The sequence below is a fragment of the Lepidochelys kempii genome, chromosome 1 (genome assembly GCF_965140285.1).
Source record: "Lepidochelys kempii isolate rLepKem1 chromosome 1, rLepKem1.hap1, whole genome shotgun sequence".
Taxonomy (NCBI): Eukaryota; Metazoa; Chordata; order Testudines; family Cheloniidae; genus Lepidochelys; species Lepidochelys kempii.
In genome coordinates, this window is record NC_136380.1 from 48,851,874 (window position 1) to 48,872,967 (window position 21,094).

At 38.3% G+C, this 21,094-nt stretch overlaps 1 protein-coding gene across 11 annotated transcripts in view; it reads left to right on the plus strand.

Moving 5' to 3' along the window:
- The window catches only part of FRY (FRY microtubule binding protein), a 372,765-nt gene that overhangs the window by 221,670 nt on the left and 130,001 nt on the right, over positions 1 to 21,094 (plus strand). For all 11 annotated transcript variants that reach the window (XM_073341316.1, XM_073341299.2, XM_073341325.2 and 8 more), the window contains 8 exons: positions 1,354 to 1,486; positions 7,131 to 7,238; positions 12,175 to 12,430; positions 15,687 to 15,869; positions 16,809 to 16,895; positions 17,879 to 18,138; positions 18,457 to 18,646; positions 20,795 to 20,919. In XM_073341316.1, the coding sequence (XP_073197417.1) occupies positions 1,354 to 1,486; positions 7,131 to 7,238; positions 12,175 to 12,430; positions 15,687 to 15,869; positions 16,809 to 16,895; positions 17,879 to 18,138; positions 18,457 to 18,646; positions 20,795 to 20,919 (1,342 nt within the window). The remainder of the gene's footprint in view (positions 1 to 1,353; positions 1,487 to 7,130; positions 7,239 to 12,174; positions 12,431 to 15,686; positions 15,870 to 16,808; positions 16,896 to 17,878; positions 18,139 to 18,456; positions 18,647 to 20,794; positions 20,920 to 21,094) is intronic.

The following is a 21,094-nucleotide window of genomic DNA, read 5'->3' on the forward strand; positions in this document are numbered from 1 at the left end:
AGTAATTGAAATACAGTGTTTGTACTCCACATGTATTCACTAGTTTGAGAAACACCATCAGTTGTAGAGTATCTATATTTTGAGTACTGGAAGAAACTGGAAGCAAGTACTGGAAGCAAGTGCAGTATAATTCCCCACCAATGAAAAATATTTTGTGTACTATAGTATATAATCATGATAATAAAAAACTATAAAAATTTAAGGCCCAATCCTATAAACACTTACTACTAGGTATTAGTGCTAATCATATTTACTTCAATTACTATTCACATTAGTAAGCTCTGCAGCTAGTATGAAAAGTCTGCAGGATTGAATTCTTGTTATTAATTTATTTCTTGTTACTGTAGTTTTGCAGCAAAATATTTAGCACCTGCTTTAAACAGTCTGGTTTCCACTTCGTGAGGCTGCATTCGTTGTTTTTTTTATAAACAGAATTTTAATTCTGAAATGAAATGGAGAGTCAATTATTCATGTTCAATGTAATATAAAATCATGGTAGATTACTTATTCATATGTTTCCCACACTACCATGGGATTTAGAGCATATGAAGAAGTTGAATGTTGAGGTCATTTCAGAGTTCTGAACCTATGCTGGCTTTATCTGCTAAAAAGTGAAATAGTTAGAGAAAAGCAGATTAAGAAATACCTCTTGATTGGTGGTGATTTATCTAAAGTTTCCTTGGGATTCTTTGAAAAGCTCAGCCTAATAGGATAAAAGTAAAAAGTGTTATGTTTTGGGGTTTACATTTTTAATTGTGTAAATTATATCTCCCTTTAAATTATCTGATTTCCATTTGCGAGTGTATCACAGTATGAAGCTAATATCATATTTAATACAAAACAGCATGACCTAATTTTTCATACCAAAAGAGTATTTTGAGAGCTAGTTCAAATCCAATTTTTGTGTTAATTTTAAGACTAGCTGCTGGCTCAGAACCTTTATTTTTGTCAGGTTTCTTTAAAGCTCTCAAAGTCTAAGAGCGTGGCTAAATATATAATAAAGCTTTTCAGGACGTGGACTAGAATTATATAAAATTCAGTTTTCATTTAAACACTTACAGTCAGATTTCAGTTACTAAGCTACTAAGGCTGTGTTAGTATCTTTTCCCATAAGTAGTCCAAATCATTGGGACTACTCTCAGAGTAAGGTACTACTCACCATGAGAAAGGGTAGCTGATCTGGCTCTGAATCAGGTTGTAGTAAATTGAGGCAATAGGTTACATTATAGTTAAAACTTTGTGGTTTTTTACTTCTTGTAACATTACTAGAATAAGGCTCTCCCTTCTTCAAAATGCCTGAATCTCTATTAATATTATGTTCTTCTTTAAAAATTTAAATATATATTTTTACAGGTATGTCATTGTATTATTCTCAAGTAAGAAAAGCTGTGGACAACATACTAAGACATCTTGATAAAGAAGTCGGACGATGCATGATGCTAACTAACATACAGATGTTAAACAAGGAACCTGAAGACATGATCACGTGAGTGTTAAATGAAAGTAAAGAAAAATCCCATATGATTGAAAAAATAACTCAAAAGGACCTTTTGCTTTATTTTTTCCAACCAGTCTCAAGTTCTGTCTTAGCTGTCATAGGGACAGAGAGTGACAAGTACAATTTGCTAATGTATACAATTAGTGCCTTTTGTGAAATCCACCATTTGTGGGTACAGCAGGACTGGTCAGTGATGTCACCCCCTCTCTTAATTAGAAAATATAGCTTTGTTTTTCTGGATTTTAGTGTTTATTTGCATGCATGTGGTAAAGCGGCCAAATGACCTCAGAATTTTAGGAATGGGAAGGTAGTGTAAAAAGCACCAGTGTCCACAATGCAGGCCTATCAGCAGAATATGTAAAGGAATGACTCAGACCACTGTTGCTAAATATTTCTGCCATCACTGAACTTCAAAATGGTGTCAGTAAATTTTGAGAACTACAGTTAATAGTAAAGAAGTTTTGAAATTTCTCCTCAATGTCCATGACTACAGTCAAAATCAAACCTTCATTACAATCCCAAGTCATCTTGTGGTGATGGCCTCGAATTTAAGAGGATTAAAAGGAGCATTTCTTCACTGGTGCATTCATAAATACATTCAGTATGAATCACTGAACAAGTTCTCTGTTGAGTGTTCCAGGGGAAAGGGATTTTTACTAGATACAGAGCAATCTGAGGTGTCATGTGATGAAGGAAGCCGGGCAGCTGCTTGCAGAAAACTGCCTTGATGGAAAGAGGAGCCAGATCATTGGACAGACATTGCCCATCCTTGTTGTGGGAGGGACAGAGCGAGTTGTTGTACAATCAGAGAGCCAGCCCTTTAAAAGAGGCTTGCCCCTTGTAGAGAATGAGACCATTGGAGAGATATGGTAGCAGAGAGGCAGCTGGACTGTTGTGGATTTTTGATAGGTTTGTCAGACAAAATGGCCAACTTACCAGCAGTACAGCAAATACCCAGTCAACTCCACTAATTGGCTGAAATCCAGCCATTGTTACGGCTGTGAATAACCTTTGTGTTGTAACTGCCTTTCCTCTGTTCTCCTTTGTTGGTTCCCATTGCTCTGTTAGTCTAAATTAGATTGTAAGCTCTTTGGCTCAGGAACTCTGTCATCTTTTATTTCTATTAAACATCATGCACACCAATGTTACTATGTAAATAATAATAATGCTATTTCAGCATCAAAGTGTTATGCTTGGTGCTCATACCCATAATGCTCATCAGTGCTCACAGCTATTTCAGAGCATTTTGGGTGTCCAAGCTTTTTAGGAAAAATTAATGGTCATGACACACCCCTTTTTTTCAGCTCAGGCAGACATACCATGTCTCTTGTTAAGAGGGAAAAAAGGGGGAAGATGGTTTGAGTCCCTGCCATGCTAGTCATGGGAGCCCCAAACCCTCTTTCTCCGCTCTTTTAAAGAATACCTCCTTTAAATCCTTAACTAATCCATTTTATCTGATCACCATATCCATTCCCTATGAAGTACCTGCACTGGACATCTGCCGCAAGGAGGTACCAGTAATTTGCTTGGCTGCCTCCCCCCCATACTTAGCCAGCTATTTACTGACGCCTTCTTTAATGTCAGCCAAAAATAGATCAGCTCCCCAATCAGATAGGTGGACCCCATCCTCCCTGAATAACTCTGGTACCCCTGTTCACAGGTCTCCTAGCCTTGTCGATCTGCAGGGGCTTCATTGCTCCACACCCTGCATCAGACCAAATAATTTTTACTCCTTGGAAAATGTATAGGATCCGTACCACGTCCCTCTTGTTTCTGATCATCAAGTCTACCCCTTTACACTTTCCCAAATCATTTTCCCCCAGGTGAACTACAGTCACACTTGGTGACTGCTGTTGGGTCACCAGAGTATACAAGGGGCATCCACTGGTGCCGTATCATGCCTCTCCTGCCATGCTATCTCTGGATTGGTTCACCACTGAGGCCGAGCTGTGAACCTCCTGTCAACCTGAAAGCCAGCCTGGGCACTGTATACACAATATTGTGCCCACAGATCCATACCTGTTGTGTTCATTCCCTCTAGGGCACCTGGCATTGGCCACTGTCAGAAGACAAGATAATGGGCTAGATGGACCTTTAGTCTGACCCAGTATGGCTGCTCTTATGTTCGCCACTGGCTGCTGACTTGTCTGCAATTGTCTGAAATGGAAACATAAGCAACATTATTTCTAATTCCCAAGCTAGGGTTTCACCTGCATCCTGTATGCATTAGAATGCCAACGCCCAATTGCCTGAATTGCCTTGGCCCCCAGACCCAGCTGCGCCATTGCTGTAGCCACCCTGACCTGAAATGAATAGGAAACAAATTTATGAGCTAGAAGCCCCATGTCATCAGCCCCCATCTTAAAATGGTAACGAACCAGTATGTTGTGAGGGGGCTTCCATCACTATGAATAAAGAGGGTCCCATCTTTAATTGGTCTTATTGCAATATATGCCCTCATGGCCCCCACAGGGCAGATTCTCACCTCGTCACCTTCCTACAGTATAATGGGTTGACCCCGGCCTCCCAAATCTATCTTTGACATCCTCAATGTTAAGATAACTAATCATCCTCACAATGTAAATGCCTCGATTCCAAAGCCCTTCCCAAAGTGTCCCTCCATGGCCCAGGCACTAATTTGCTGATCCTAAAAGCCCCCCAGAATTATACCAGGAACGCCACCCGGACCAAGGTTGCCTCTCGTCCACAATGACATATGAGATCAGGAATTTGCACCAAATCCTTAAGTGTATTAACAGTGATGGGGTGATGTGGGTCGTCTTTGGGGCCAGTGCTTCATGACCACCCCACTATAAACCTCCCAACTGAAATCCTGCCACAAGCATCTTGGTAACCATTCAGCCTACTGACAAATGAAAGTCCCAATAGGAAAGTGGAGATGGCTGACACCAGCCCCTGGCTTGCCAGCTACACCATGTACTGAAGTACCCAGTCCTCCAGGATTGTCCAAAGTGTGGACAGGCCCACCTCCTCCCGAAACTGAACAAAATCATTAAAACATCTCTCACAGTTCCTAAATGTTTGCAGAGCTGCTGATTGCTCGAGCCCTGCAAATCTGTGGGTATCCGCTTTATATTTGCAGATCGCTGATGGATGCAGATCCAAATTTTATGTCTAGATCCCTGCAAATATGCGGATATCCACTTATATTCCTGGATATCCACATCCACGGACCATCTTTGTAGATTGCTTCAGATGCAGACCCAAATTTTGCATCTGCGCAGGGGTCTACCAATCTCTGCACTACACTCAAAGCCATCATATGCCAAAGTTGCATATACACATTCTTTTACAATTACTGTAATAATTTTTGTAGACTTAAAAAAAATCCTTTCTAGTCTGCTTTAATTTCCCACCCTCAACATGTAAACCCTGTCCTTCCAGCTGAAAACAGGTGGAAGCAACTTCGTCCAGAATTCATCATATGAGTTCCTGAATCAATCAAAGAGATCACTGCAGAGCCATGTCAGCCATTCCTTAGTAAAATATTGCATGCTATGTCCACAGAACCCTCACTAGCCCAGATAATGTCTGAACATGAAGGCTTGTCAGATTAGGATCCTCCCATAGGAGTGCTCTGAACAGTTGCTAAACTACTGGAACACCTAGAGACATAATATTTATAAATATTTTCACATCTACCCTTGTAAAGGTTTCTTCCTGAACTGTTAGCTCACAAGCTTCCACTCAACGCACGAACTATTAGCCCTAGTGACTGCTAGCAAAGAATTCTTTACTAATTAAATGTCTAATACTGAACCTGCTTTGTCTACCTAGAAGCCCTGCAAATTTTATCTTGTAGTGGTATCAGTATTAATGAAGTACTAGGACAGATCACCAGATTGTTAAGTTCTCAGATGAAAAGTTATAATTTAGAGATAATAACAATGCCTAGCTCTTACATCATGCTTTTCATTAGTGGATCTTAACGCACTTCACAAGTAAATGCAGAACTTCATAATGGGAGTCTATTCAAATAAGATACGCTTTAAGATACAGATACTATTAAGTTTCAGAGTAGCAGCCATGTTAGTCTGTATTCGTAAAAAGAAAAGGAGTATTTGTGGCACCTTAGAGACCAACCAATTTATTTGAGCATGAGCTTTCATGAGCTACAGCAAGTAATTCATCAGGAAAAATAATATTCATGCATTATACAGTGGAAGCAGAGTACATTGAACATTCATTTGGACTTGTTATATTTTTGACAGTCCAAATTCAAGCTGATGAATGTATGAAAGTGTGCTGAGCAATCATGGCTGCCAAGTAGGGCCACAAAACTACCATTAAATTCACATCTTCATATTATAATAAGTATAGGCTCTGTTTGTACCTGTAACATTAATAGTTTCAAGAATGCATTAAAATGGTGATGTTCTCTAGTCTCGTTTCAGTGTTTCTAAATGAATGCCATCTGTGTTATTTATCATGAGAATAAGATATCCAAATTTAATACCCTATGTAGTCTAGAGAGGGTAGTGGACTGGGACTCAGGAGAGCTGGGTTCTATGACTTTGGGAAAGTCTCATCAATTCTCTGTGCCTTGGTTTCCCCTCCCATCCTTTGTCTATTTAGACTGTAAGATTTTCAAGACAGAGTCTCTCCCTTACTATACATTTTTATAGAGTACTACCACAGTGGGGTACTGATCTTGGCTGGGGCCTCCAGGTCCTACTGCAATACAAATAATTAATTGTGTGAAAGACTATGTCTGTTAAAATATTGTACTTTGGTTAGCTTATTTATATGGGTAACTAATGCCAGATAGCCAAATAGCAGAAGATTTGGTAAAAATAGTCAAATTAATGATCATTTTTTGGAGACTATGGGAAGGATTTCCACTCTACTTCTGCATAATCACAGAAATATTTGTAATGATCATAGGAAGTGGCACAACTAGAACCCATACTTGTTGCAATATCTGTCATTAAGATAATCATTGGTTGAAAGCCTGCTTTTAAGAAATTTCAAGATTTTGGCCCTGGCCTCGATTCTGACAGAGCTTTATGCTCACCCAATCCTCAGGGCTGCCAGGAAGCGGTTTGGCCATTGCACAATTTAGAGCAGACTTAGGGTTGCTATAAATTGTGCCAGCCCGTAACAGCCTTCAAGAGGTTGTTACATCATCTGGGGATCAACACAGGTGCTCGGGCCGCTGGCTGGGCCGCCCCTTCTCTCCCCACTTCCAAATTCCTAAGTGCTCTGCAGGTGGTGTGAGATGTCCTCCTTGCCAGTGCCATAGAGAGGGCCAGAATCTGGTGCTTTAATCTGTGTATTATGTTGGTCTTCTTAAATACTGTACTGTGAATCGGTAAATGATACGTTTTACAGTAAGTCCACAAAAATAAGCAAATGTTTTGGTAGTCATGTCTCCAAGAACAGCTAAAGCCAGTCATTTATTTCAGAGAAGTTTCCTTGTTGTTATATTGTTAGTGCTTAGACTTTTTGCCAAGATCCTTACCAGTGGTCTGGCACTCAAGCAGATACATTTTTTTTAGATGTTTTATATCTCTTCCAAAACATTTTAGCAAAACTATAGATCCTTGAATATGTTTATTTCTCAAGTTTGGTCAGCTTCCGATGATCCATACTTTCTGTTTCAAATTTTCAGTGGTGAGAGAAAACCGAAAATCGATCTTTTCAGAACATGTGTTGCTGCTATTCCTCGATTGCTTCCTGATGGAATGTCAAAACTTGAGCTGATTGACTTGCTGGCAAGGTAAGTGTGTAAACACTGAAAAGATTGATCAGCAGGAATAGAATGAAACTGAGCACCAGTCTGTGTAATTATTTCTTAGAGGCACATAGATGTGCAAACTAATGTGTTATTAAAGTTTAAGATTCAACTGACCTGAGCAGCATTATGACCGAGGAGACATTATACCTAAGACCCCAAATGTGATACAGAAACAAATGTGCTTTCTTAAGATGTTTTTCACGCTGTGATTCAGCACATAGATTCACCCCCTTGGTAGCACTTTGAAAACAAACTGTTCTTTTGTAATATGAAGAATATATAATTCTCACTATTTTTACCATAATCGTATGTTAAACAAGAGAAGAGAGGATTCATTTTTACAGTAATGGGAAAACCAACTTTTAAAATTCAGTTTTGGATTATGAATCCTACACATCAACTTGGCAAAACATAATGTACTAGAGATGGTGTGTTTTCACATTCTTCTTACTAGTACATCATAACTAGACTTAGCAGAATTTGATTTTTATTTTTTTATCATTTTGACAGATAATATCAATGTTTATTTTCTAAGCATTTTCTTCAATTTTTATTCGTTTCAATTTTCACAGTTATGTAGGGGTTTCAAACAATGAGGTGTCAGACAATAATTGTCTAATGACAGTAGAAGTTAAAATTCAAAAAGTTAAAGCTTTATAACTGTTAAAACACAAATTGTCAACATCACGTCAAAATATACAAAATAAATATCCTTAAATCAAACTCTAATAAGTTCTCAAGCAGCGTTTTTCTTACTTTGCCTATCTGTAAATTTCTATTATTATTGTTGGAAATATTTTACATCATTTTTTGAGTGTACAGTGAAATTGACATTTACCAATAAAAATCTAATCTTTCCAAGCCTAATCATAATTATTTTTAATTAAAAGAGAAAAAATAGAGAGGTAGGAGTGCTTGGGTCTCTCTATCTCCCAGAGCTGGGGTCCTTACCTCTGAGTTGTCTGGATACAGTATCACTATCATGAAGGAGAGGGATTAAGGCACGGCATCTATACAATGGAGGTGGGCTCGTAGATGTCATAGCAGTGGCACAGTCCAAGTCTGAGAAGATTCAGTTGTATGACAGTTATGATAAGAGATGATGGTAGCAAAGAACTTTCAGCACAGAACTTTCACCTTTGCCATTATATCTCAATTCTGGTGTCAGGGTGCCTTTGCTAAATGATTTCAACATATTCCTCTTAAAATGGAATTATTATTGGATTACAGTGACAAAGCAAGTCATTGTGGCCACCATTATTATCAGATAAGTGTCCAACCAATTTGGGCCACATCCTAGGTTGTGTCTAAACTGTACAGAGTGGAATCTCGGGGTTAGAGGTTTAAAGAGGTTGAAACTGTGCTGTGGTACCAGCTTCCATGTGGGATAATGGATGTGGGGCCCATGCTTAATATTTTAGTAGCTTAGTAATGACTTGTCAGCACATGCACTCAATCACCATTCTTTGATGGGCCTATGGCAATTGTTGCTTCCTTGAAAGGCAACTAGGGAGTAACATGAGAGTCTTATTTTGATGGAAGTTTATGAACTACTTCAGTGACCTTTAACCTAGAGACACAAAATTGTTTTTACATCTTTATCAGAATAAAGTGCATTCACTATAAAACAATGAAAGTTTTCCCAGTCTCAACTCAAATATGGGCTATTTCCCTCACACCAGTCTTCTCTTGCCACCCATGCTGCATCACAAGGGCTCTGACTTTACTGGTCTGGAGATGCTGCATAATATGTTACAATATTTTCTCACTTCAGGTTCAGGACTCATCACATTTTGTGACTAAAATCCATACCGGAATCTAAAGTTATGGGGATTCAACCTTTCCTAACTATAATCCTTTTGAAAAAAGCAATCCAGAGTCCTGGGCCACCTTTCAGTAGTGGTCTGTGTGAGCTCTGATGTTTGGACAAAAAGCTATTAATGTGTTTTTCTTTCTCAAGATTAAACAACATCTCTGGTTTAACAGATTCTTTTAGTTTGAATTTTCATCCTTAGAACAGATGTGTCTTTTGGCAAATCCCAGAAAGAATCTGTAACTCAAAAACTAGATTTTCTTCCAAGACAGCTGTATTCAAATTACGAGCAGCAAAGCAGATGTCAAGCTCATATTCTGCCTTTTGCTGCCCACTGGATCCATTCATTACAAATCCCCAAGGTAGGTTTTAGATTTAAGAGTCTGAAGTGAAAACAAGTGGCTTTACTGGCTTTGGTGATCTTTCTTGCTCAGTAAGAATTGTGAGAAACCAAAGTACTTACTACCACCAATATACTACAGGATGACTTGTCTTTATATTTTCTTGACATCACCTGGTCTGCTTCATCCTAAAAACAACTTTGCCAAGCCAAATTATTTACCAGAAAGAGTTCTTCTCATAAAGTCCTATATCTGAGTAATAAGGAGAAATTCTTAATGCAGCCATGGTAACTCTTCAAATTCGTGTCCTTTCTACTGACTCCACTGCCGTAGTATTACAGAGCTATGGTTTTATACTAGGTTTATTTCTAATCTCTCTTGATAATGTTGTCCAATGCATTTATACAGTAACTTGAGCTTGGAGGCAGTTTTAGTCTGTGTTTTGTTTTCCACTACCTCCATGTGTCAGTTAGGCCTGGTCTACATTGGGGAGGGGGGGATCGACCAAAGATACATAACTTCAGCTACGAGAATAGTGTAGCTGAAGTCTATGTATCTTAGGTCGACTTACCTCGCATCCTCACGGCACAGCGTCGACTGCCGCCGCTCCCCCGTCGACTCTGCTTCCACCTCTTGCCACGGTGGAGTACAGGAGTGGACAGCAGAGCGATCGGGGATCGATTTATCACATCTACACTAGATGCAATAAATCGATCCCTGATAGATCGATCACTACTCGCTGATCCAGCAAGTAGCGTAGACGTACCCTTAGAAAGAGTCATTTCATGAATGACTCAGTCATAATCTGAGTTTATTGCTTGGTTTTGTGATCTTTAGTGTCCAGAGGCAAAGGTGATAAATTGCCTTCCTTTAGTGTCAGAGAAATACAGTAATTCCCAATTTGTTAAGAATTTCATATGGATATGTCACAAGTTTGGGGGTTGGACTAGATGACCTTCTGGGGTCCCTTCCAACCTTGATATTCTATGATTCTAAGTTATACCTATAGTGGTGAGGGTGAGCACCTCTCTCATCCCAGATGTTCTTTTCCTGACTGTAAACCTTTCTGTAGCTCTGGTTTGGAATGTGGGGTGCGGTCCTCTGACTAGAAGTCTGAGGGAGGCAGCTCTCTCCCTTCTGGGCATAACAGCCATTCAAAATATAAAAGGGAAACAAAATAATCCTGCAGTCTGCAAAACAATCTGGCAGAAGGCACAAGGCAGAAGGTCAATAGTCTCTGTGAAAGGGTTCCTAATCCCCTGTATGTTTACGGTTGCCCAGGCTGCGTGCCCTGGGCCCTAATGAAAGAAAAATGAATTAAAGATGGTCCCTCTGTGTCTCCAGAGGGTCCATGCAGCAAAGGCTCTTAAGCAGCTCTCCTGGGTAAGCAGCCCCTGCTCTGCACTCTAGTTCTGCTTCCCTCTGAGTGCCCACCCTGCACTGGGCTTGGATACTTACTTTTAAGAAGCTGTGCATCTCAGGTTTGACAGGCCTCAAAGGTACCCACAGGAGCTGTTTTGCCCTTTGCTGACTGGGGTAGAACCTGTTGGTGAAGTTTCATGGCAATTAGACTTTCATTGCATAGAATAAAACAGTCTTTGACCTGCCTATGAAGAATTTTCAGACTGGTTGGAGTCAATTAACTTCACTTTAACACACACTGAGCCAAATTCTTCTCTCAAGTATACCACATCGTACAATTTTAATGGAAAAGAATTTGGTCCACTGCATATTATTAGGGCCTCTAGATTTTTCTCTATTTATTCACAAATATATCCTCATTTCTAATTATTCAAGGACAACTAAATTTAAATACTTGGAAAGTGGATGCTAACCCATCCATTAATATTACTACCTTTTGGTTAATGAAGACTTAGTACACTGTGGAAGTGACAAACTTAAAAATGTGATGAGCATACTGATCTTTAAGTGTTTCATTCTGCCCAGCTACAAGCTATGAAGTGACTTTCTCATTTTGTTTTAAAGAGGAAACATGGATTGTGGTCCATCAGAAAAGGACACAAATTAGGTGCAAATATAGAAATAGAGAAAATGGGATCTAAGATGCCAGTTCCTTAGAAAATGCTTTGGGGGGGATAGACTTCTAGTTCTTAAAAAATGGAGAGTATGATGGAGCTGTGGTTTCTATTTCTATATCCCAGAAGAAATGAAAGTTTGAGGCAATGTTTGTGTTCTAGTTAGGAATTTTTAATTTCATTTAAAGATTCTCTCTCAGTAATTATAATTTGCTTCTTCTTAGTTGAAGGTTAATTTTAATTGTTCTACTGGCACATGGGAGTTTTTTGTTTGTTTTTGTTTGTTTGTTTGATTTTATCTTGGAAGTAAAAAATAAAAAATCTGAAGTGCACACATTATCCTGAAAGACTTTTGCTCTCATAAGTGATCAAGTCAACAGTTTTCTTTGTTCTGAGAAACTGCAAAGTTGCCATATTTCAACTATCTTGAAACATGCTCTTGTAAGTGAAAAAAAATAAGTTGCTCACAAAGCTGCTCTATAGTATCTTTTTGGACTGGAGCAAACATATCTTTTGGATCTATGTATGTATTCAAGTACTGGTGTAGCAAGAATTTCTATAAAGTGTCGACAATGGTGATTGTGGTCAATAACAATAAAAGCTTGAATAGTTTTATGAAATTTTATATTAACTTTGGGGAATTTCTGTCAGTGTTAATTTCTACTTTACTCACTTACACCATTTAATGGTGTTTACATTTTTAGTGTCACTTTTATTTTAACATGCAGACTCTCTATCCACATGGATGATGAACTTCGGCACATTGCACAAAATTCTCTTCAGGGTCTACTTGTTGACTTTGTTGACTGGAGAGAGGATGTGCTCTTTGGTTTTACTAACTTCCTACTACGCGAAGTGAATGATATGCATCACACTCTTCTTGATACTTCTCTGAAGTTGCTGCTACAGTTGCTTACACAATGGAAACTTGTAATACACACTCCAGGAAAAGCCAGTGAACAGACAAAAAGCAGATCATCAGAGGTATGAATAAAAGTGAACTGCATTCCAATAGTTATACTCATTTATGACCTTATTTAACTTTTCCTGGATATTGTTCTGTTTTATGTATGCCTTATTTACTCAAGTTGTGCTCCAGCAGAATTCACTGCTGTTAGACTTTTTTCCATAAAACAGTTAGTTCAGCTGTCTCATAGAAGCATAGAAATGTAGGGCTGGAAGGGACCTGAACAGGTTATCTACTAGTCCATCCACCCATGCTGAGGCAGGATTAAGTGTACCTAGAACAGCTGTTACCCTTTGCAGCATAGTACATGTCATTGTAGTGCACCAACAAAGAAGAAAGTATGTCAAACCAAAATAGGCTTGTTAACAAAACCACATAAAAGTGGTGGGGCTGACAGGAAGACTTTTTCCCAGCACTGTAACTTACAGATAATGCTAAAATGCCATAATGTTTTTCTGTTTAACCCTTCAAACTTTCTAAAATTTGACATATTCATGATCTGTGATCACTGGTTTGTGAGCATCTATATAAACCCTTCCTAAGTGTTACATTGTCTCATGACTATCTATCTATCTATCTATCTATCTGGTAACATCAAAGGGACTAAAATGATTTTTTCCAATTAATTACTTTTATAAGCAACAATAAAACCCCACTCATCCAAAAAATCATTATGTGATTAAGATTATGTCCCCCAATGGCCATCACTAAGGTGCCACAGGTACTCCTTTTCTTTTTATGAAAAACTTAGTTTATCTGAATTCCCATATGTCCAAATAAATTCCTTATCTTCCATTTTGTTTGGATAAATAAGCATTTATAGCCAGGATTTTCAAAAGTGAATTTAGGTGTCTCAGTATTTTAGGTGCCCAAACTGAGATATTGTAAAAGGGCTTAATTTTCAACAGTAGGTGCATGATCAGCACTTTTTGAAAATCAGCTGAGCAAGAAACTGAACAAACCATTTGCTTTTAATAGAAATTTTCAATAGTTTTTTTGTTTGTATTCCCTAAACAATCTGACAAAGTCTAAAAGATTTGGTCATGCTTTCCAAAATTCATCACTCTATCTTTCTCATGTATTTCACTATACTAGCACCAAATTAACACCTATGTCATGAAATATCATGCTAGATTAGGTTGAATAAATAATACTATATAGACCCAATGTGTTTTTAGAGGAGGTCACTATGCTTCACAATGTTGCCGACTCTCATGATTTTAGTGAGTCTTGCAATATTCATTTTTTCTGAAAGCCCCCAGCTTTTGGAGTCCCGTGATCACATGAGAATCTCAGCTTTCATTTAAAAATGAAATTAAGTTTCCAGACTGTATAGTCGGGGAAGAAAACTTGAAAACATGACCTGAGTGCACCTTAAAGGCTCAAAAACCAGAAGACAACTAAAAAGACATCCTCCTCCCTTTATTTTGGTTTTAATTTTTATCAGTATTATCATTTGCAGGAGGCTGACTCATGATATTTGAATGCTTGACATCAGCACTGAGATTAACACAATTATTTAATGATCTGCTGTAAGGCCTTGATCATGCATGTAGAAATGCTCATTGCTTATTTTGAGCCAGCATCTGAAAAACAGTTGGCCCCCTTCCTATCTTCTGTTCCTGCCCAGAATGCAAATGGGGATCTTGCAGTTATAAAGGTGGCTGGGGCTCTGGACAATGGAGTGGAGCTTCACCTCCCTCAGCTGCCACATTGGTCAGTTCAAGGGATGGTGAGGGAGCTGATTGGTTCCAGCAAAACCCCCTCTCCAGGCATGTTTAAGCATTCCTGGGCACACTGCAGCTTTCTTCTTGCTGAAAGCTGTCCTATCTGCCCAGTAGGTACTTTCGTTGTCAGAGCTGGGTTTCCAGCAGTGACGGATTAGGCACTGGGCCTACGGGGCACATGCCCAGGGGCCCCGGACAACTCAGGGGCCCCAGAGCCCTGGCTGCCGGGTGAGCAGGGAAGACAGGGAAAGCACCCGTGTCTGACCCTGCTCCCCAGTAGCAGCACCAGGCAGGCACAGCAGGAGAAGCCCCTGTGCCCTCACACCCCCACTCCCCAGCAAAAGCCCAGGGTGGCAGGGGAAGCCCCCAGCGCCCTGACCCTGGTCCCCTGCAGAAGCGTGGGAGTGGTGGGGGAAGCCCCAGCAGTGGGACCCCCGCTGCAGCCCCGGGACTGAAGGAGCTCTCGCTACCTGCCGCAGCCTCAGGGCTGGGGTAGCTTTCACTCCCTGCTACAGCCTGGGGCTGTGGCGGGGGAACAGAGCTTCTCCGGTCTTGGGGCCGCAGTGGGGGTAGGGGGGCCAGAAACTAGCAAAATGATTGCGGGGCTGCAGTGGGGGCGCAGAATGGGGGGACCGTGGGTGGAATGGGGGCAGGGCCCTGGAGAAGAGGCAGAAAGGGGTGTGGCTATGGGCGGGGCTGCAGGTGGAGGGGCTGCCATAGGAGCGGGGCAGCAGGTGGAAGGGATGGGGTGGGGCCCACCACTTGCTCTGGCCCAGGGTTCCCGGAAACCTTAATTCTCCTCTGCTTTCCAGGCCTGCTGTGGGTCTAATACAGTTGTTTTTTGGGATCAGGGAGGAATTTTTCCCTCTGGGCAAGAATGATAAGATATCTAGTGGGTATCCTGGAGGCCTTGGAGGTGCGGATAATAAGGATAAGTAAAGGTACTTATGAAAATACTTAAAAAGGGGGAAGGGTTAAATAAATTTCAATAAATAGTGTTGCGACTTGTGGCTGGTGTCCAGTGCAGGTAATAGGCTTCAGAGGGTCAGCACGTGGGAAAGAGCACAATACCTAGGAGGGCCTAGTGGATCCTGTTAACCTGAAGGATGAGAGGAAGCCTTAAATCCTCACAAACTATGTACTCCCTTGTCCACCATCATGCCACCTTGCAGGAGGAGGATAGTGGCATTTAGCAGTGGGCTTAACCATGAATTAAGTGGAGAGCCACTAAGAGAGCCAATCCTCATTCCTTTAGTGAATGTCATGGAGCCATTTAACCGCACCTATGGTGACCAGATGTCCCAATTTTATAGGGACAGTCCCGATTTTGGGGGCTTTTTCTTATATAGGCACCTATTACCCGCCACCCCCGTCCCGATTTTTTATACCTGCTATCTGGTCACCCTAACCCCTCCTGGGACCCAGTTAATGCCTGATAGCTTGGGTGGGATCAGTCCTGGTCAAATAGAGCACTTCTCAGTAACCTCATCCTCATCTCCCATTAATATTTCCCTCTTTTGAGTATAGTTTTCTCATTTCTTTACAGCTGATACCAAACGGATCCAGCCATAGGATACAGTCTGAAAGAAGTCCTTATTCCAACGTACTGCATGCTGTGGAAGGATTTGCACTGGTACTACTTTGTAGTTTCCAGGTTGCTACCCGTAAACTAGCAGTTTTGATTCTCAAAGAGATCCGTGCTTTATTTCTCGCCCTGGGGCAGGCAGAGGTATGGATTTTTTTTAAAAGTTTCAAAAGAAAATTTTCCAGAGATAAAGCTCTAAACTAAAATTAACAGTGCTGCTTTACCATAATGCATGTAATGGAAGAGGACATTTATTATATATAAAAACATTTGGCTTATTTGGAATTTGCCATTTTAATGTGTCTGATTATTGCAGACCTTACAGTTCATGGGCTGTTGACTATAAAGCATTAATAACGTTCTTTTTGCAAAACCTGTTCTGTTGTTCACAAACAACATCCAGTTTTGCACAACATCAAACCCTTTTTCAGTTTTTTTTCAGTTATAAAGTACACACAAAGGTATACTGTAAAAATATTCCTTGAATTGGGCAAATAATTTTTGCATCATCTGCGTTATTAATTTTTAGTGAAGATAAAATTCACTATTACAACATCTCAGTATATTCAACAAAAACAGCACAATAAACATTTAACTTTATTCACATAAAATATTCCTTGTACAGTACAGAAGTCTAACTCTTTTCTTGTGTACAGATACAAATGTATGTAGAGTCTTGCTGTGTGCGGTGGCCCCAACACACTGAGCCATCTAGCTGCCTGAGAACACAAATATGTGTGTTCATAGAAAAGGAATGCTTTAGTTAAACAGTTAAGCTAGGTTTTCAGTCCTTTGGTACCAGATGTCCCAAGTCATATGGGATTTTCTGATGAGCACTTTTGTTCAGTAAACAGTGAACTAAGGCCAGTAATTAACTTCCTTTCAAACCACAAGCTGGGCTTGACTTCGAGGTTAATACAACAAAAGGTAAAATGTATCCATCAAGACAACCACCTGAATATATTTTTACCAGTTCTGTATCTTATAATCTTTCATGCAGTTCTGTTTCGTGTATTGAACAAAGATGAAAAGAATCAGTTAGCTAAGGAAAGTAGTTGACTGCTATTACCTTAATTTGTACAGGATGATGACAGGCCTATGATTGATGTCATGGATCAGCTAAGTTCTTCTATTCTTGAAAGTTTTATTCATGTGGCAGTTTCTGATTCAGTAAGTACCTGTTTATTTTCTGATGGTAGACATTTGCAATATACCACCAGCTATTACATGTTTATAGGGGCAGATCCTCAGCTGGTGTAAATTGTCATAGTTCCATTGAAATCAGTGGAGTTATGAGAATTTACACCAGCTGAGGATCTACCCCTTAATGTACATAGCACCTTCTTTGTGGTAAGTGTGAGTATTAGTTCTGTGGTTATTTTTACCCTGGCAGTCATAAAATATACACTGTACTACAGTAGCAACCAATTGTGCTAGGTGATTTACAAACATAAAGAAAGACACAGTCCCTGCCCCCAAAGACCTTATCATGCAGAAAGACAGATGGGTGAGGAAGAGGAATACAGCATGCAAGAAAAGTTGTAAGAATGATGATTGGTATGTATCTTCTTAGTTCCAGGGGTTTTATGGATGGGTAAAATATGGGTAAAATTTTCAAAGTCAAGTGACTTAGGTACAAAAGTCTGTAACAAAACTGAAAATTTCACTGAAAATTTATATCTGTGTCAGTATATGTATGTATATAAATGTGTACATAAAAACATATGCCCATCTATCCTCCTGCTTAGTCATTGTTCGTTCCTTTGTTTTGTTTTTGTCAATAAAAAAGTTTGGTATATGATATAAAAACAATTTTGTATATACAATTATGACCCAATAACATCAGTGTTTTTCAGATTTAATTAATGTAATTAGTTACCAAATTTACACATTTTTAGCCTTCATTCACATAGATATTTTTCTTAAGAAAAGAGTTAAAGAACATACAGTAGAGAAATGGTTTCTTCATCTGATGGGAACAGCTCTTGCCAATAGGAGATGCTATTTATAGCTGATTAATGCCTTGATTGAACAAAACACTTGAGCATCTTTATTTAGGAAGTAGATGCCTAAATGACTTGCTGAACTGTGGCCTAAATAGTTGGGAATAAGTTACTACCACTGTGATACTGATTTTTTTTCTCTCTCCACAGACTACATTACCATTAACACATAATGTGGATTTGCAATGGCTGGTAGAATGGAATGCAGTCTTAGTAAATAGTCATTATGATGTAAAAAGCCCTTCCCATGTCTGGATATTTGCACAGTCAGTTAAAGATCCATGGGTTCTCTGCCTCTTCAGTTTTCTTAGACAAGAGAATTTACCAAAACATTGTCCTACAGCTCTTAGCTACGCTTGGCCATATGCTTTTACGAGGTTACAGCTAGTAATGCCTCTTGTGGATCCAAAGTAAGTGATACTCTGTACACGGCTTTCATTTGTTAAGGGTTAGTGACATTATTATGTAAATTCTTTAGTCCTACATATTCAGACCAGTTTGACAGTCCAGCTATGGTAATAGTATCCAAACTTTTGGTATTTGATATGATGATTGCCACTTTAAACTGTAATGATTCCTTTTCTTATTTCCTTCATTGATTTTATTTTTACATCATATAATATTTAATAGTATAGTTGTTGTTACTTAGCTTGTTTGGTTTTTTAAAAAAGCTCTGGAAAATTAAAATTAGGAACTGGAATTAACTATTTTTTTTTTTTAAATTCCAGTATCCCTGTTAATGCAAAGAAAACCAGTACAGCGAGCAGTGGTGACAACTATGTAACTCTGTGGAGAAACTATCTTATTCTCTGCTTTGGAGTAGCGAAACCCAGTATTATGAGCCCTGGACACTTACGTGCTTCAACTCCAGAGATCATGGCTACCACTCCCGATGGAACAGTGAACTACGATAACAAGGTGACATGGCATGCTTCAGAAGAATTATTCCGTAATTATTTTAAATATGTTTTTAAAAGAATTTACATGTGAAAGTCAAGTAGTAGCGATAAAAGTACATCTGAGGATTATTTCGATATATGTGATTTGGTTCAAGTATTATTATTTATTATTGAAAACATTAATTTGTATAGCACATTACACCATTTGCCATTAAACATATGACAATTCCCGTGGTATTTGCAGCACATTCCTGTGTTATGTGATTAATGCATATTCTAAGTAGTATATATGCAAGGTATGGAAATGTTGCACATAATATGCTCAAGTTAACTTTACCATGTGTCATGCTTTTAATGCAGATCACTCTGTTAAGTACTGTTATAGCACATACATAAACAATAAGGCACAATAGGTGATGTATTTCTGCATCATTATTGCAATTCTGGAGCGTGATATGAAACCAAAGGCCTAGTGGTAACTGCTTGAGAAATGTACTAGTTCCTACAAATTCATTGACTGGAGTCTTTTTTGATATTGTAAACTTAATAAAAAAAGTACAATACTGTCTATGAAAATAAAGTACAATACTGTCTTTGAAAATACAGAAAACGTTTAAACCAGGATGGATAAATATTGATTAAAAAATTAAAATCAGATTTTTAATTTAAATTCAGATTTATTTATAAAAATATGCTATTTAAAATTAAATTTGAAATTGACAACCTATGTTAAGGCCTAAACGTTGTATAATATATTAAAATAATTTAAATCAACCACAAAAAATAATATTGGAGTACTTGTTTGCTGCCAAGATTTAAAGACAGTCAGCCCACTTAATTGGTGGAAGTCACTGGCTAAGCACCTGGATCCAGAGTTGGTGAAGTGCCAGACCAGGTTTTGAGAGCAGTAATCTTTTCTGCAGATGAAGAGACTGTTTTCTTCATTTCTGTTTGTTCAGCTAGTTCAGTTCAATGACTCGTTTATGCAAAGTTAAGTAACCAGTTGGACGCTGAAAAATCAGGAAAGCTTGTTTTTTTTTCTTCCAATCTATCAATAAAAACTAGATGTGAAAGGATGAGATCTACTGGTTCTAAAATCTTGAAGGATGTAGTTACCAGAAATAATCTGTTCAACTCACTAACAATAGATTGATATTTAATCAATATTTAACCAAGGCCATTGTGATCATCTAGTCATATAACACAGACCATAGAACTTCCCCAAAACAATTCCTAGAGCATACTTTTTAGAAAAACATCCAATCTTGATTTCAAAATTGTCACAGACAGAGAATCCACCACGACCTTTGGTAAATTGTTCCAATGGTTAATTACCCTTACTGTCAAAAATTTGCATCTCATTTCCAGTCTGAATTTGTCTGCTTCAACTTCCTGCTGATGGATGAAAGGATGGATAAACTGTTTAATAAATCAGTTAGCTTTAAATGCAAAACATGTTTCAATAAACTTTTTTCTTATGCTTTGTAAGGAAGTTTTATTTAATTAAAAATTGCTGTTTTTTGCATTTTTAATTTAATTTCCATCCAAATAGAGCTTAACATCAATCACTAGTAAAAATTAATCATCATCTAGTAAATAAGAAATGCAACATTCACCATTTTCTAACATAGAAAAATGTAAAAAATTAAGAGTCTGAATAAATGTAAGCTAAAGCTATCTAATTGCTTAAATAAATGTGTATAGATATAGTATATCCTCCTGGTTAGCAAAAAGAAGCACCAAGTTTAGTGAAAGAGTATATCTGGTTGCAAATCAACATGTTTTAATGGTTACCAACCAATGACAATAAACCTTTTTTAAGGAATATAAGTAAGTTCAAATGTAAAACAAGATTAAAAATCAGTGATTTAAATCAATGTTTTCTGCATGCTGATTTAAATCATGATTAAAATCAGTGATTTAATTTACTTTGATCCATATATTTACTGGACTTTACTCACATGGATATAATGTAGAAGACAGCCAATTAGAACATATCCACAGTTATAAAGTCATTTCATTATGATTTACAAAAGGCACTTTTTGACTCTTAAATTATTCTTTTTTTGTTGAATACTTATTCATGCTTTGAAATCTGTAATTGTTTATTTGATATAGATAGTGCTAATAATTAAATGTTGGTGATTTCTTAATAAATATATTTTAGGCTATAGGAACCCCATCTGTTGGAGTCCTGTTAAAGCAGCTAGTACCTTTGATGAGACTTGAAAGCATAGAAATCACAGAATCACTTGTATTAGGATTTGGAAGAACAAATTCTCTTGTTTTCAGGTACTGAACAGTTTACAATAATCCCAGGAATTTGCTTTTAATTCAGATATGCTATTTTTGTTTTAATGTAAAATTATTAATTTTTAAAATTTTAATTCTAAAATGTTAGTGTTTATGTAATAAATAGGATGTTGAATTTTATGGGAGAAGGGAATGACAAGGAGCACTGAATTAG